Source organism: Simochromis diagramma, unplaced genomic scaffold (assembly GCF_900408965.1).
Source record: "Simochromis diagramma unplaced genomic scaffold, fSimDia1.1 OVJJ01000603.1, whole genome shotgun sequence".
Lineage (NCBI taxonomy): Eukaryota > Metazoa > Chordata > Actinopteri > Cichliformes > Cichlidae > Simochromis > Simochromis diagramma.
In genome coordinates this window covers 21,330,916-21,345,912 of record NW_024387414.1, presented here as the reverse complement: position 1 = coordinate 21,345,912, position 14,997 = coordinate 21,330,916, and the positions used below count along the sequence as shown (strand labels likewise).

Below are 14,997 nucleotides of genomic sequence, written 5' to 3'. Positions count from 1 at the left end.
AAAGTTGTCTTCAGCAACTAATGAATCTTAAGTATCTTGGTTTTCAGCTTGTGCAGTATTTAGGATGTATTGTGTGTTCAGTACTAACTAGTAAACATTTATTTACTAAGCTGCAAAATTAAGACAGTGACAGTTGTAAGCACTTTACCTCCTGAGCTTCATCGTGTCAGTGTTGACGTTGCAGATGTGTTGCCATTAGGATTTAGCTGAACGCACAACCAGCATTATGTGTGACCATTAATAAACAAAAACATCAGTTATGTCCAAGTCTTTAAAAACGCGTGCTGAATTTTTCTAATAACTGTTCTAGATGTAAGCATTTGTGCTGTAAACTGTATAGCCTTGTTGTCTCATGCCTGAGTGTGTGGTGGAGTTGCATTTATGTTGCGCACCAGGTGGACCAAATTCTTGTAGATAGTGGCTCCTGTTTAATGTGTGACTGTACACAGCAATTTTACAGTAACTAAAATGTTGAGAGTGATTGTTGAAATGATTTATTTGCCTAATCTGTTTTGAGGCATTTGAACATTCTTTCAGTCATATCACATTCTTATCACTCTGCTGCTGTATTTGTAGGTGAGTCTTATTCAGCCAATCCGTTGCTAACTTTTCTGTTTGTTTCTGGAGTTTTTACGTTTGCTTGTAAGCATCGGCCTTTTCACAATTATCTTTTCCATTAACCCTCATATGTAGTGTCATTTCACCAACTTCAAAATACCAGTTTCTTCGAGACACCACCTCTCTCCAGCAACCGTGCCTTTGAGTTTGACAGAGACTAAAGTAGGAATGCATCCAGCTGGAGAAATGTGCTGAAAATTCTGCCTTCAGCTATAATCACTCCTCTGTATCCCGCCATATGTCCTCCCTTTTCTTTTTTCCGGCTTTCTTCTTCCTTTTTTAACAGATGTCTTTTCTCTGTTGGGGTTTTAGGGTCTGTAGCTGAAGTATTATGCACTGGCAGAGTAAGGACTTGGTTTGTATAAAGCCTGTAGAGAGCTAAATGTCAATCATGTCTGTTTTTCTTACAGGCCAGACACTTGAGGAATTTTGAGGGAGGGTGAGACACTCAGTTAGGGAGGATAGCAGGAGAACGTAACGTGGTTATGGTGAAAAGAGCACTTGTGCATTCATAATACTGTTTAAATCCTTTTTTTACCTTCTTGTTTATTTTTTTTAATCCCAAAACTGTCAGTGATCAGAATTTTAGGATCTTGTTGGATCATTCATGGTACACGCAGATATTGCTTTTTTAAAATGTAAATTCTGTGAATTGTCTACAAAGAATTTGAGTTTGCTATATATGGCTACTAAATAAACATTCATGTCTTAGCTACGAGTTTGTGGGGACGTGGAGAATTTCAGGTGTTTCACTGTTTCTCAGAAGTGAGGGTTAAAAGTAGGCTGTGAGTTAAACCACTGTGGCAAAAGGGCCTGTCTTATGTTCTATAGAACATGCCAAAGAAACATGATGATATAGGTAATTTGCTTTTGACACCACCTAATATACAACATGGATAGTTTAAGAAAACGAGAGAAAGTAAAGAGAAAGATTTCCATTGTTGTCAGTAAAGTTATGAATGTGTTATGCCCCACTTGTTATGTAATTTAAAATAAAACCCCTTTTCTATGAAATTCTGGTATTAGTCTCCATATTTATGTTGCGGCTTTTAAGCCGGATTGTAACAGAATGTTTACATGTTTAATACAATTTCTATCCAATTAAATAAAGTAGTAAGTATTAGTAAAAGTACTGATTCTTATATAGTGCTTTTCTGCTCTACCTGAGCAATCAAAGCGCTTACTTGCCTAATTCACACAAGCACTTTTTACTGTGTGCAAGTGCTTCCTGTCTAACATTCACACTCTGATCGATGCATCGGAGAGCAAATTGTGGTTCAGTATCTTGCCCGAAGATACTTTGGCATGCCGACTGGAACAGCCAGGGATTGAACCACCCAACTCCCGTTCTACCTGCTGAGCCACAGCCACCCTGTTTAAGCATTTCACTTTACAGTCCAGTCAGAGCGCTCAGGTCATCAGGTGCAGATCTGTTAACTGTTCCTAGAATTAGATCTAAGTGCACTGAGGGTGCTTTCAGTTATTGTGGTCCTGTTGTTTTGAGATTAATTACATCTGCATAAATTTAAAAACAGACTAAAAACCTTTTTATTGACACAGGCGTACTCTTATAAGGTGGATTATTTTTTGCTTGTTTCCCCTATTTTTATTTTGTTTTATTTTATTTTGCTGTTTTCATTCCCCTCGGCATTGTAAGCCTACATGGTTTTCAAAACGTTCCATCCACGTGAATAGAACCAACTTTCTGGGATTATCTTACCTGGATGATTGAACATGCATGAAGACATAAATCTACACAGGGTTTTCAGTTTTTCTGTGTTGGAGCTGGAGCACATGGAGTTCATATATAACACCCAGCGGGCGGTTTATCCTTCATGCTCGGGTCCTCTACTTGAGGGTGCTGCACAGTATCTTAGCTGTTCCCAGGACTGCACTCTTCTGGACAGAGATCTCCGATGTTGTTCCCGGGATCTGCTGGAGCCACTCGCCTAGCTTGGGAGTCACCGCACCTAGTGCTCCGATTACCACGGGGACCACCGTTACCTTCACCCTCCACATCCTCTCGAGCTCTTCTCTGAGCCCTTGGTATTTCTCCAGCTTCTCGTGTTCCTTCTTTCTGATGTTGCTGTCATTCGGAACCGCTACATCGATCACTACGGCCGTCTTCTCATGTTTGTCTACCACCACTATGTCCGGTTGGTTAGCCACCACTATTTTGTCCGTCTGTATCTGGAAGTCCCACAGGATCTTAGCTCGGTCATTCTCCACCACCCTTGGGGGCGTCTCCCATTTGGACCTCGGAACTTCCAGGTTATACTCGGCACAGATGTTCCTGTACACTATGCCGGCCACTTGGTTATGGCGTTCCATGTATGCCCTGCCTGCTAGCATCTTGCACCCTGCTGTTATGTGCTGGATTGTCTCTGGGGCATCTTTACACAGCCTGCACCTGGGGTCTTGCCTGGTGTGATAGACCCCAGCCTCTATGGATCTTGTACTCAGAGCTTGTTCTTGTGCTGCCATGATTAGTGCCTCTGTGCTGTCTTTCAGTCCAGCTTTGTCCAGCCACTGGTAGGATTTCTGGATATCAGCCACCTCCTCTATCTGCCGGTGGTACATACCCTGCAGGGCCCTGTCCTTCCATGATGGTTCCTTGTCTCTCTCCTCTTTCTTGGGTTTCTGCTGCCTGAGGTATTCACTGAGCACTCGATCAGTTGGGGCCATCTTCCCAATGTATTCATGGATGTTCGTTGTCTCATTCTGGACTGTGGTGCTGACACTCACCAGTCCCCGGCCTCCTTCCTTCCGCTTAGCGTACAGCCTCAGGGTGCTGGACTTGGGGTGAAACACTCCATGCATGGTAAGGAGCTTTCTTGTCTTTATGTCAGTGGCAGAAAAAGCATGGCAGCGACGGAGAATGAAAAGGGCGAAAGCGGATCGTTAAATGAAAGAGATGAACCAGAATTGGTTTGTAAAAATGCTGCAACTTCAGTGGTGTGGAACTGGTTTAGCTTTCGTCCGTCAGATACACAACAAAGCACTATTTTTGGTAGAGCATGCAAGCGGACCATCATTATTACTGTGGTTTTTTTGGAAAATAAGTCGCTCTTAAAATTAATCCTTTGATTTTCTGAAAAATTGACAGTGCCCCTTATAATCCGGTGCACCTTATGTATGAATTATGTATGGTTGTGCTTACTGACATTGAACCGATTGTATGTGGTACATGGCGCTCGAAAATCTGTCAAAGAATTTTTTAGTACGACTTTGCTAAGCTACGAAGTCGCACCACTTGATGGATTGTCGGAGCATTACGGCTATCGTAGGCAGGAGCCTGGCGGAGTGATACGTACTGTGCTTCAACATAATATTACCGTATTGTGTGTGTATGTCCTCTTTTTAAGTTTTGTGGATATTAAACTTGGTTATGCTGAGGATATGTCAGCCAGTTTTCACTGGAAATGCCTTTTGGTTAAACTGTCAGCAAGGAATTTGCGTTTGCACTGTTAAATTTTTATATTTTTACAGCTGCTTGTTTCAGTGAAAATACATTGATGGGGTTTTTTGCACTAATAAAGTTGTGGAGTTGTAAAGTATTTTGTCTCGCGTCAATTATATTGTCAGTTATATCGTTATCGCAAATTTCCAAATATATATTGTGATAAATATTTTTGGCCATATTGCCCTGCCCTAATATATATATGTTTGCATAACAAATGTATAGCAAGGGCTCAGAGAAAAGCTCAAGAAAATGTAGAGGGTGAAGGTAACGGTGCCATTATTGCAATGTAATTTCTATATGTATTTATTAAATCCAATTCAAAGTACAAATGCGTTTCTACTTTGCTCTGTTTTTTAGTCGCCTGGATGCCAACCATATTACAACTGTTCCAGATGACAGCTTTGAAAGCCTTCAGCAGCTGCGCCACCTCTGGTTGGATGATAACAACCTGATGGAGGTGCCCGTCGGTTCTCTGAGGCACCAGGCGAACCTTCAGGCTCTGACGTTGGCACTTAACCGCATCCTGTACATACCAGACAACGCCTTTGCAAACCTCACCAGTTTAGTTGTACTGTAAGTTATATTAAGCTTCTGTTTAATTGTGGTTTAGAATGAAAATCTGCACAGTAGCATTTAAGCGTTAATGTTTACAGTGTACTTGACAATTGTTTCTGGCCAGTCAGGCCAATGCTGCAGAGTGCAGGGCGGATGATGAACGTCATAGGGCACCAAACCGCCTTGTGCCTTAACTTTAGATGGATGTAAATCTATAAATGATCTGTTGATAGTTGGTATAAATATCAAATTATTAACATCATGTTTAAGTAGCCTGCCTGTGAAACAGTTGCCATAAAAGTAAATTCCCCAGGATAGCTAAAGGACCTTTGCATGCAGTTTTCATAGAACTATACGCAGAATAACTCAGCAGGAACAACTTGTTGGTGTACTTTTTGGAAAAACTATAATTAAGCAGGCAATGCTCTGCAAACATTCACATGGCCTGAGGGAGATGCCAAAGTGAAACTCCTCGGGGGTGGGTTGTCAATAAGATCAGGACGATTCTCAGGTTATAATGCCAGCACATGTTAACTCTCTATAGGGTGAGTTTAGCTATAGTTTAAAGGTACTTAAGTTTCTGAGTCATGGGTAAATCTCTTCTACTTGGCTGTATAATTAACATCATGTTAGTAAAATCTAAATGTATTGCCTGTGTTCCCATCTGAGTTAAGTAAGCTATAGTATGTGTTTTTTCATATATCATTTGTATTATTCTGTCACCACAAGTCAACATAAAATACCTTTCTGTGAGCTGAGCTTTAGCTATCAATGTATCCTCAACTTGACTGCGGGTCAAACTCCAAACACAGACATACCATAGTTTATTTCCACAGCTTACAGCTTAATAAGTCAGCTAAACAGGTCGCTACTCATTCTCTGCTGTGTTTATGCACGAGGGCGTTTTTGCAGTGAAACGAGCCACAGGCACTGGACATTGCAAATCAATGTTAGCAAAATCTTTGTAAAAGGAGCTTGATGCTGAGCAGTGACGCAGAAGTTATGTTGTTTTATGTATTAAGGGAAATCCTAAAACCATCCTTTGCCAGGAGCTTGTACAAAAATGCGTTGCACTGCGAATCCAAGGGATTGTTCCAGATCTTTTTTTTTCACTGCTGCTGTTATATGTTCACATAAACACATGCTCAAGAACACACGCATTGAGTGGCATTGCTGCAGGGTTAGTATAAACACGTCAGAATAAACAGGAAGAAAAGACCTTGAATCTATTAGGCGAGGAGGACTCTTTGCATATACACATACAGCACAGACACCTGATTCACAAGCGCCATTCAGAAATCATGCATGGAATATTTTTGCAAAAGCTGAAAAGTAGATTAAAACCCACGAGGAATGATTGAATGATTTTATTTCTCTTTGGTACGACGGTCTTGCAGATCTGTGTTTTACCTTTTTCAGGCATCTTCACAACAACAGAATCAACGAGATAGGAGACAACTGTTTCTCTGGACTTGTAAACCTGGAGACGCTGTAAGTACACAGCAGTATGGTAATTGTTGTCGTGTGTGTGCGCGTGTGTGTGTGTGTGTGTGTGTGTGTGTGTGTGTGTGTGTGCGTGCGTGCGTGCGTGCGTGCGTGCGTGTTGGTGCTCATATTTGTATGTGTTAACATGTCCCCCCTCGCCCCACCCTCCTGTGCTTCAGTCCTCCAGACATCATTGTGTCCACTTCCTCCTTTAATTGCTCTAGGATAAATAGAGCAAAGTACATGATGCTTATCAAATCTGCCCTCCCACTGTTCACTTCCTACTGCCACAGAGCCATGAAAAACCTTTCAGTGACAGCCGTACCTCCTGGCAAATGGTTACTGTACAACACATAATCTCGTGGCACTTGCTCTGAGCCATTGTTGGTATTTACAGACACAATGACACAGCACAGGGGACACAAGTAAGCTTATAAAACTAGTGCAGTATTACATTTCAACAGTTTTTTTAATGTATATTTTTTCTTTAAGTGTGTAATATCTGTGGAGGCAGGAGGTTTAGCTGCTGACAGAAAGGTTTGGTAAGGACTTGAAGGGCTTTCTTTGCTTTTGCTGAATAGTCATTCATTCATACATTCAGGGGCAGACTCATTGTGAGTTATTGCATATGTTTATTAAGCAAAGAAAAATGCTTATGACTGAAACTGAATATGTCTCAGTTCTGGAACCTGAACAAGGATATTGTCAACAATATTTATTTTTTTGCTTAAAATATGAACCCAGTAATAAATTGATTAAAAATGGATTATTAACTAGTTTCTTACAACACAGTGTACTTGGAAGCATTCAGTATTTTAATATTTAATAGATTAATGTGCTTTTGTTATATTTAGAGAAACGAGCAGGGGTTTTTTCTGGAGCTAGGCCTTTGGGGGAAGAAACAGGCTCAGTTGATCAGTAGATCATTAGAGGCAATAAGTCTCTGTTACCTTATTTGACAGAAATCAATGCATTTCCCCATTATGTGTGACCATTAATAAACAAAAACATCAGTTATGTCCGAGTACATGAAACGCCAATTAACAAAAGTGTTATATAAAATATTTACAGGGCTGATAATTTTCCTTTGACTCTGGCTAAAATGTGTGTGGGGGGGGGGGGCACGCAATAGTGCGTGACTCTGTGCTGGCCTTAGTCACAAAACCAGTCTTTCCTCCTAATTGTAGATGTCCTTGTTTGAATGTTGCATTGATTTTTGGATGCGAAACAGGATGGATGAAACTGCGCTGATTTCCTGTGTCTCTCTCTGTCTAGAGATCTTAACTTCAACAACCTGAAGGTTTTTCCCAAAGCAATACAGGCCCTCCCCAAACTGAAAGAGCTGTGAGTATACTGCCCCATTTCTGCTGCCTGAGAAAGACATTTTGTACTGTTACTAAAGCCAGGAAGCTTTTAATGCCTCACTGAGGCAAGTTGCTGTCTTTTTATCTGGTTTAAATAAGGACAGATGTGTAATGAGGAAAATATTAATTATATTAAATATTAGAGGATTAGACACATGTATACTGAAATTATTTTAAGCTACCTTCATTTCTGTGACTGTTTCTGTTTGTCACACACAGAAACAAAATATTCTGTTGACTTTAATGCTGTTACATCGTTATATATCTGAGCTTTTACCTTTTGGATATGATGTTTAAAGAGAAATAGATAACATGTTTTTTTGATAAAAGTTTTTTTAAAGCATTTGACGTGTTGAACTGTGGAAAGTTTACTGACACTGCCACCTTCTCTCTTTAGTGGGTTTCATAGCAATGATATTGCTTCCATACCCGAGGGGGCCTTCCACAACAATCCCCTGCTGAAAACCATGTAAGGTCCAACTCTCCCCACTGACTTGCAGACACTCATTTATAAACAGACATGGCACACTCATAGCTTAACTTTGTAAATACGCCATATACAAGTTTGAGGCTTCAGAAAGATGAATGTCCAGAAGATGGTGCCATTCTCGCATAGTGAATGACTTTTGCTTTGAATTCTCCCCCCTCTGCTCTCCCAGACATCTTTATGACAACCCTCTGTCGTTCGTGGGCGCGTCAGCTTTCCAGAACCTGTCCAGCCTGCACTCACTGTAAGTCCCTCCGTCAGGCTCAACTCCTGACAGATGGTAGTGCTGAATAAAAATATATGAAAAAGGCAATTTGAATGTGCTCTAAGAGTCAGTCAGTCTTATTTAAGTCACACCATCTCACACTTTGATCTCTGTAATAATGATTTTACTATTCTTCAAACTTGTGTTTTCAGGATGTTGCGTGGCGCCAGTATGATGCAGGACTTCCCCATCCTTACATGGACTAACAACCTTGAGAGTCTGTAAGTGAACTCAGATGTGGCATCTTTCTCTGCTTGTGCGATTTTGTGTTTCAGAAGTGACTGAGTAGCTTTTCATATTCAGGACCCTGTCGGGCACCAAGATATCGTCCATACCCACTGATCTGTGCGAGGACCTCAAAGTGCTGCGAACGCTGTAAGAAACATTCTCTTTCCTGTTACCTACAGCAGGTAATTGATCGTTAGGAAAATACAAAGAGAGTAGGGTAGGTCGAACAGTGCAGAACTATATATAGTGTTTTAGTAAGGTCTGTGCACTCATTTTTACAGACCAGTTATCACTGAATGGAACAGTCCAACCTTTTTGTCTTTGTTCTTTCATTTTAATTTGTCCCAGTTGTGCAGTTATTGAAGCTGTTTGTTTTCCTCCATCAGCGACATGTCCTACAATGAGATAAAACAGTTACCTTCCCTCCAGGGCTGCACCCAGCTGCAGGAGATGTGAGTGAAGATCGAAAAGCCGTTACACAAAAGAAAGCTTTAAAAGGCAGAAAAAATAAACAAATAAGGCGATTAAAGAAATGTTTGCTTGTTTATAACCTGATAAAATTATGTTTCCCATTTACAGAAACTTTCAGCACAATCATATTGAAAAAATTAACCAAGACACTTTCCAAGGTCTCTCTGCTCTCCGTTTACTGTAAGTCCACTTAGTCATGCACTTCCTTGATGCAATATAAACAAATGTTTTTATGGCTGATTTGTGAATTCACTGAGTTATGTTACACAGAGACCTGAGTAGAAATGAAATCCGAGTTATCCACAGAGATGCTTTCCTCACCCTCAGGGCGCTCACCAACCTGTGAGTAGGACCTTCAGTCACACTGTTTGGTGTCACTCTCTGTGCCCTACAAAATTAAACTGTCTGTGTGCAATCATTTCTGCAGAGACCTGAGTATGAACTCTCTCACTGGGATTCCAACAGCTGGACTGAGCGCGCTCAGTCAGCTGAAACTCTCCGGGAACCCGCAGATGAAAAATGTGCTAACTGCAAATAACCTGCCTAAACTCAGGTGAGAATGACGCTGTGTAGGCTGAGGACATGTAAGTGTAAAATACACTTGCATGCTTAGACAAAGAGGGCAAGTAGTTTTCAAGAATTGAAAAGCATACATGGTGCACACAAGTATAAACTGAACAGTTATCCCTCAGTACAGCAAAGAGAAACAAATCAACAATGGTATAGAAAAACTGAGGAAAACACAACAGCTTCCACGAATGAGGAGGCTAGTCCACATCTAAATACTACTACTGGAAGCAATCAGAAGGGCCAGAAATGTATATACGACACTTAAATCTGCCAGTGCTGTTAAATGATAAACATTTTCTTTTTTTTAAGGTCCATTTCTGTCCCTTACGCCTACCAGTGCTGTGCATTCGTTGGATGTGACTCAGTGACGACTTCTTTTGAGAAAGAGCACATGAAGAAAACTGCAGGTGGGGATGGCGGACATGTTAACTGCATGTGTTATTTAAGTAAAAAGATTGTTTGCAGTGTTAGTGTAACTCCATCTTACTAACATTAAATATTGTGCTATATTTCCTGGCTGTCATGAGTGTGTAAAATTCCCAAAAAAAAGATATAAAAAATGTAAATTACATTTAAATTGAAAGTATCACAGAGAGCTTAAACAGCAATGTTACTAGTTTGGATTGAGTTAAAAAAAACAAAAACACTTTTCCCTCTTAGTATATCCATTTTCTTTCTTGTTGCAGGTGGGGAAGATGTGGAAAAAATCTCAATGGTTATGCATTGTTCTCCTTCACCAGGTAGTCAGCTTTTGTGTTTATCAATCAGTGTTAAAGATTTGAAATAATCCCAAAAAAGATAATAACTAAATTTGTCATATTGTTGGCTTTTCAGGAGCTTTCAAGCCTTGTGAACACCTCTTGGGTAACTGGATGATCCGTCTGACAGTCTGGTTCATCTGCCTGGTGTCGCTGGTCTTTAACAGCCTGGTGCTGGTGGCCACCTTCTCTCCCTCACACCGAGCTGCTGCCCATTCCCACTGCCCGACCCCGTCTCTTTCTCCAGCCAGGCTGCTGATGGGGCTGCTGGCTCTGGCCAACCTGCTCACGGGCTTGTACGTCGGCGTGCTGACTGTGCTCGATGTTGCTACGTGGGGATCCTTCGCTGAGTTTGGGGTGTGGTGGGAGATGGGACCCGGCTGTCAGATCACAGGAGTTCTGGCCGTCTTCTCGTCAGAGTGGTCAGTCTCGTTGCTGTCGCTGGCAGCCGTGGAGCGCAGCGTGGCCGTGCGGATGATTCTTGGGAAGGTCATGATGTCGCCCAGGAGGAGTGCCAGCGGCCGTCGCGGGTGCTTAAGAGGAGATCGACGCTTCAGCCTCGCTGCAGGATTGCTGGCGCTGCTGGCCGCCGCTGGGGCCTGCCTGCCTCTCGTGACCTCCGGTGATCAGTCTTCGTCTCCTCTCTGCCTGCCGTTTGCCGGCGGCGAGCGTCCAGCTTTGAGTGTTACGGTCATTTTGGTGCTGCTCAACGCCGTGGCCTACCTGTTCACCGCAGCTGTGTACACCCAGTTGTACTGCACACTGGGCAGGGTGGAGCTGGCAGATCCGGAGCAGACGGGTGCCCTGAGACACATCGCCTGGCTCATCTTCACCAACTGCATCTTCTTCTGTCCTGTGGCGGCGTTCTCTTTTGCCCCCCTTCTGACTGGCTCCACAGCTGGTGGCCCGGAGATTGCCAAGACCGTCACCCTCATCTTCTTCCCGCTGCCCGCTTGCCTGAACCCAGTGCTGTACGTGTTCTTCAGCCCAGCCTTCAGGGAGGACTGGCTGAGACTACGCAGTCGCAGAAGTTCAACCAGGGAGATGAAGACCACCACAGAAGGTCACCGAGATGACAGTGGCGGAGGGTCTGAGCTCACAGATGGGGGCTCCTCCACACACCTAGGCTTTGACTGTGGGATGTACTCGCAGCTTTGCGGTGAGGTGGTTGTTTGTGAGCAGTGTGAGGCAGCACTGCGTGCCAGGACCTGCTCTTCCCCCTCGTCCTCCACAGTCTGTAGACACTTGGTCAAGTCCCACAGCTGTCCCACCCTCCTGGCTGGAGCTGCGGCATACCAGCGCTCGGAGGGGTTTTGGGGAGACAGCAGCACGCCGTCTGCACAGTCTGAGTACGCAGACGAGGGGGACTCTTTTGTGTCAGATAGCTCGGACCAGATTCAGGCGTGTGGCCGAGCTTGCTTTTGTCAGAGCAGAGGCCTTCCTCTTGTACACTACTCATACAACATACCTCGAGTCAAGGACTAATGACGCATCTGTGTCATGTGAACTTGGATGCTACAAGAATAAACGTTTTTATATCAAACAGCAAAATGTGCCAACTACCCTACGATTCAGCAAGCACTTAGTTTCTAATAACTGTGTTAACAGACACAGCCAATCATTTAAAGGGAACTTGGTTTGAACCGAGAAAGTTGCATCACAAACTGGTCGACAAAGGATCTCGCAAAGGAAAATGTTGCCACCGGTGCCTGCGTCTGCAAGCCTCCATGTATGTGTTAATGATTTTTTTGCCCTGTTTCACCTGTACTTATAAGCTTTTAAATTTTTAATACATCTTGTCAATTTTTTAAGTTTCTTCACAGCAACTTTTGATTTTATAATTTTTTTTTCTTTTACAAAAATGTAGCAAATGTAATAATCACTCTAAACTTTCATGTATGAATGTAACTTTCAGGTGGTCTTCACCTAGCGGGGGGATAATATAAAGTCAGCAATAACTTCTGCCCTGCCTGCGTGTGATTGTAAAGTGTCTAAAATAGTCTAAAACAAACATGTCTTTACTTTAAGACTAAGAATGTGATTAAAAGTAGCAGATATCACTGTTTCAGCAACAACTAGGCGCAGTAGTTGTGAAAGATTATTTATTGTTTGAGTAGCATTAAGTCTCTGGCTGGGTGGAGACAGTTTCTGGCCTCTGAATGATAAATACAGTGTAATAACAAGCATTCACCAAAACAACAGCACCTTTATTAGTTTTTCCTCACCAAAAAACCAAAACAAGCACTCTCATGCAGGTTCATGTCACAATTTTTGATCTTTCTTATGGAAAATTCCAGTTATTTTAAAATCTGGGCCTTATTTTCATATTTGTTTTTCCTTTTTGAGCTATTTGTTTGCTAAATTACAGAGCGATGCATGCTGTTAGCCTTTTCAGTACAATGACACTTAAATGAGATCTGCCTAGGCCTGATACTCAGATTGGTTGTGGCCTACAGGGTGATTGTTAATGGTGCTGAATGCAGAGTATTTATAAGCATAAACTGCTCAAAAATTGAATCCTATGAATAATAATAATAAAAAAAGAAATCATTTAAATCACAGGAGTAAACCAACATTTTGGGAAATGTGCTTGTTTGCTTAGAGCAGACCTTTCCAAAGTGTGGGGCAGAGCCATTGCAGGGGGGCGCGGTATAAAAAGGGGGGGGAAAACAAAACGCATGGACACTGCTAGCACGGGGCAGCCACAGAAACGCAAAGCAGGAGATGAAGCATAGCTGAATATGTTTCCAAGGTAGTTGCCAAGGTAGGTCTCCCCTGCATAATTGGTTTCCCCTTCGTCGGGAGCAGCGCTGGGCTCTCCAAATCACGGACAAACAGCATCCCACATTCGTGATTTTTAGTTCACAAACACTTGTAATGACTAACTACTCCTGACATTTTGGAGATGTTAGCTCTTTATACAGTAAAGTTACAGTGGGATACAAATAATATCAGGCTGATCCTGCCACGATTTGTTCCCCCTGTTCAAATCATGGACAAACAGTATCCCACAGCTGTTTATGTTTTTAAACCCACAGAGAGGCATTTTTTGAAAAATGTATTGATAGCAATGTTGAATATTATTACAGAGTAAAAAAAACAACTACACGTAAAATAATCACACCGTGACGCCTCTGCCTTTCTAAATAGAGGGACAGTAACTGCGTGTGTATATGTAAGCGTGTAAAACCTGCAGATAGAGACAAAATACTGTTAATCTGACTATCTGCCATTCTGCAATTCATCTCATGTAAACAATAACGTGGCGCACAGCGTGACGTGAAAAAAGGCACATACCTTTGACGCTGCGTGACGAGCTCTGTATTCCTCGTAAACAGGTAGACGCAAAAAAGGAGTTTTAAAAAGTCGGTGATTCGAAACGCTGTTTACGTGTGGATGAAACAGCTGCGTTGTCAAAAATACCCGTGTAGGTGCGGACGTAGCATAAAAGAGTTAGTAGTTTATTTTATTACTACCTGTAATTTATTGCAGATTACTTGTATTTGCTTAATTGTTTACTAAATGTTTGAGGTGTGAAATAAACCGCAATGGAGCAAAATAAGGGTGTGTGTGGTTGGAGGATGTGTTTGTGCGTGTGCGTGCGGGGGGGGGCGCGAACATTTTTCTTGTAAAACAGGGGTGTCAAACTCAAATACACAGTGGGCCAAAATTCAAAACTGGAACAAAGTTGCGGGCTTACATTGATATTTATTGAAAAAAAAAATTGCTCCAGATATAAGAATGAATCTTTTCTTATGGACTCAAACAAGTTTTGCTGAAAAATTGAATATGGAACAAGCAAAGTTTAATACTAAACAATATATATATTAGCTGTATAATACCAGTAGGCCAGCTCTAATAGTAATTTTGTATGGCTTCGCGGGCCAAATGTAATTAGCCCAATTTGGCCAAATTTGGCCCGCGGGCCAGAGTTTGACACCTATGTTTGAAAACAAAGGGGGGCCCAGCAAAAAAATTTGGGAACCACTGGCTTAGGGTAAGATGACAGCCAGCAGCTTGTTAGCTTAGCATAACCTAAGCCAGGCTTTTTTTTTGTATTCGTTTTTTTATCCACCTGCTGCTCTAGCTCTATGTTTAGCAAACATTTACAACCCTGGATTTACTTCAGAGCATAGAAACTCACATATGTTGCAAAAAAAAGGCAATAAACAGTCTACGAATTTAAATCAGCTACATTTATGCTGGTTATACTACAAAAAAGTGCAGAGCTACCCGCTGTGGTGACCCCTTGTGGCAACGGAGCAGCCAAAACTTGCTTTTTTTATACTATTGATTGAAGTCGTATACATATTAAACAGATTTTGGCTCATGAGCAAGAAAAAAAACCTCATGAATATCATCCAAGACAAAAACATGAATGTAATACTGCTTTCACTTTCACGTGATTTGAACACTACACAAGACTGGCAGCCAGCTGAGTTGACAAGATGGTGCATTAGCATTGCCAATAAGTATGAAATGGACGAGTATAACCGAAACGGGGGCGGTTGTTAGTCACCCACAGATATTTAAAGACAAGCATCTGCAGTGTGCTCTTGTATTAAAAGGTATTTGTGTGCAGCCTGTGTGTTTCCTGTATATGATGGATTGACTAGTAAATATGTGATGGTACAAAAAAAGGAAAATAAGGCCTTGATTTAAAAAGAAAAGGAAGATTTATCTATAACAGATTGACTACTTTAACTCTGCTGTTTGAGACTCGCTATCAGCTT

General features: G+C 41.9%; 1 protein-coding gene across 1 annotated transcript in view; it reads left to right on the top strand.

The window, feature by feature from the left end:
- The window catches only part of lgr4 (leucine-rich repeat containing G protein-coupled receptor 4), a 32,653-nt gene extending 20,198 nt beyond the window's left edge, over positions 1 to 12,455 (top strand). The window contains exons 5-18 of the mRNA XM_040011343.1: positions 4,439 to 4,654; positions 6,056 to 6,127; positions 7,397 to 7,465; positions 7,883 to 7,954; positions 8,145 to 8,216; positions 8,390 to 8,458; positions 8,541 to 8,612; positions 8,852 to 8,917; positions 9,045 to 9,116; positions 9,207 to 9,278; positions 9,364 to 9,489; positions 9,816 to 9,913; positions 10,193 to 10,246; positions 10,341 to 12,455. Of these exons, the coding sequence (XP_039867277.1) occupies positions 4,439 to 4,654; positions 6,056 to 6,127; positions 7,397 to 7,465; positions 7,883 to 7,954; positions 8,145 to 8,216; positions 8,390 to 8,458; positions 8,541 to 8,612; positions 8,852 to 8,917; positions 9,045 to 9,116; positions 9,207 to 9,278; positions 9,364 to 9,489; positions 9,816 to 9,913; positions 10,193 to 10,246; positions 10,341 to 11,749 (2,539 nt within the window). The 3' untranslated portion in view covers positions 11,750 to 12,455. The remainder of the gene's footprint in view (positions 1 to 4,438; positions 4,655 to 6,055; positions 6,128 to 7,396; positions 7,466 to 7,882; positions 7,955 to 8,144; positions 8,217 to 8,389; positions 8,459 to 8,540; positions 8,613 to 8,851; positions 8,918 to 9,044; positions 9,117 to 9,206; positions 9,279 to 9,363; positions 9,490 to 9,815; positions 9,914 to 10,192; positions 10,247 to 10,340) is intronic.
- Positions 12,456 to 14,997: the final 2,542 nt, after the last annotated feature.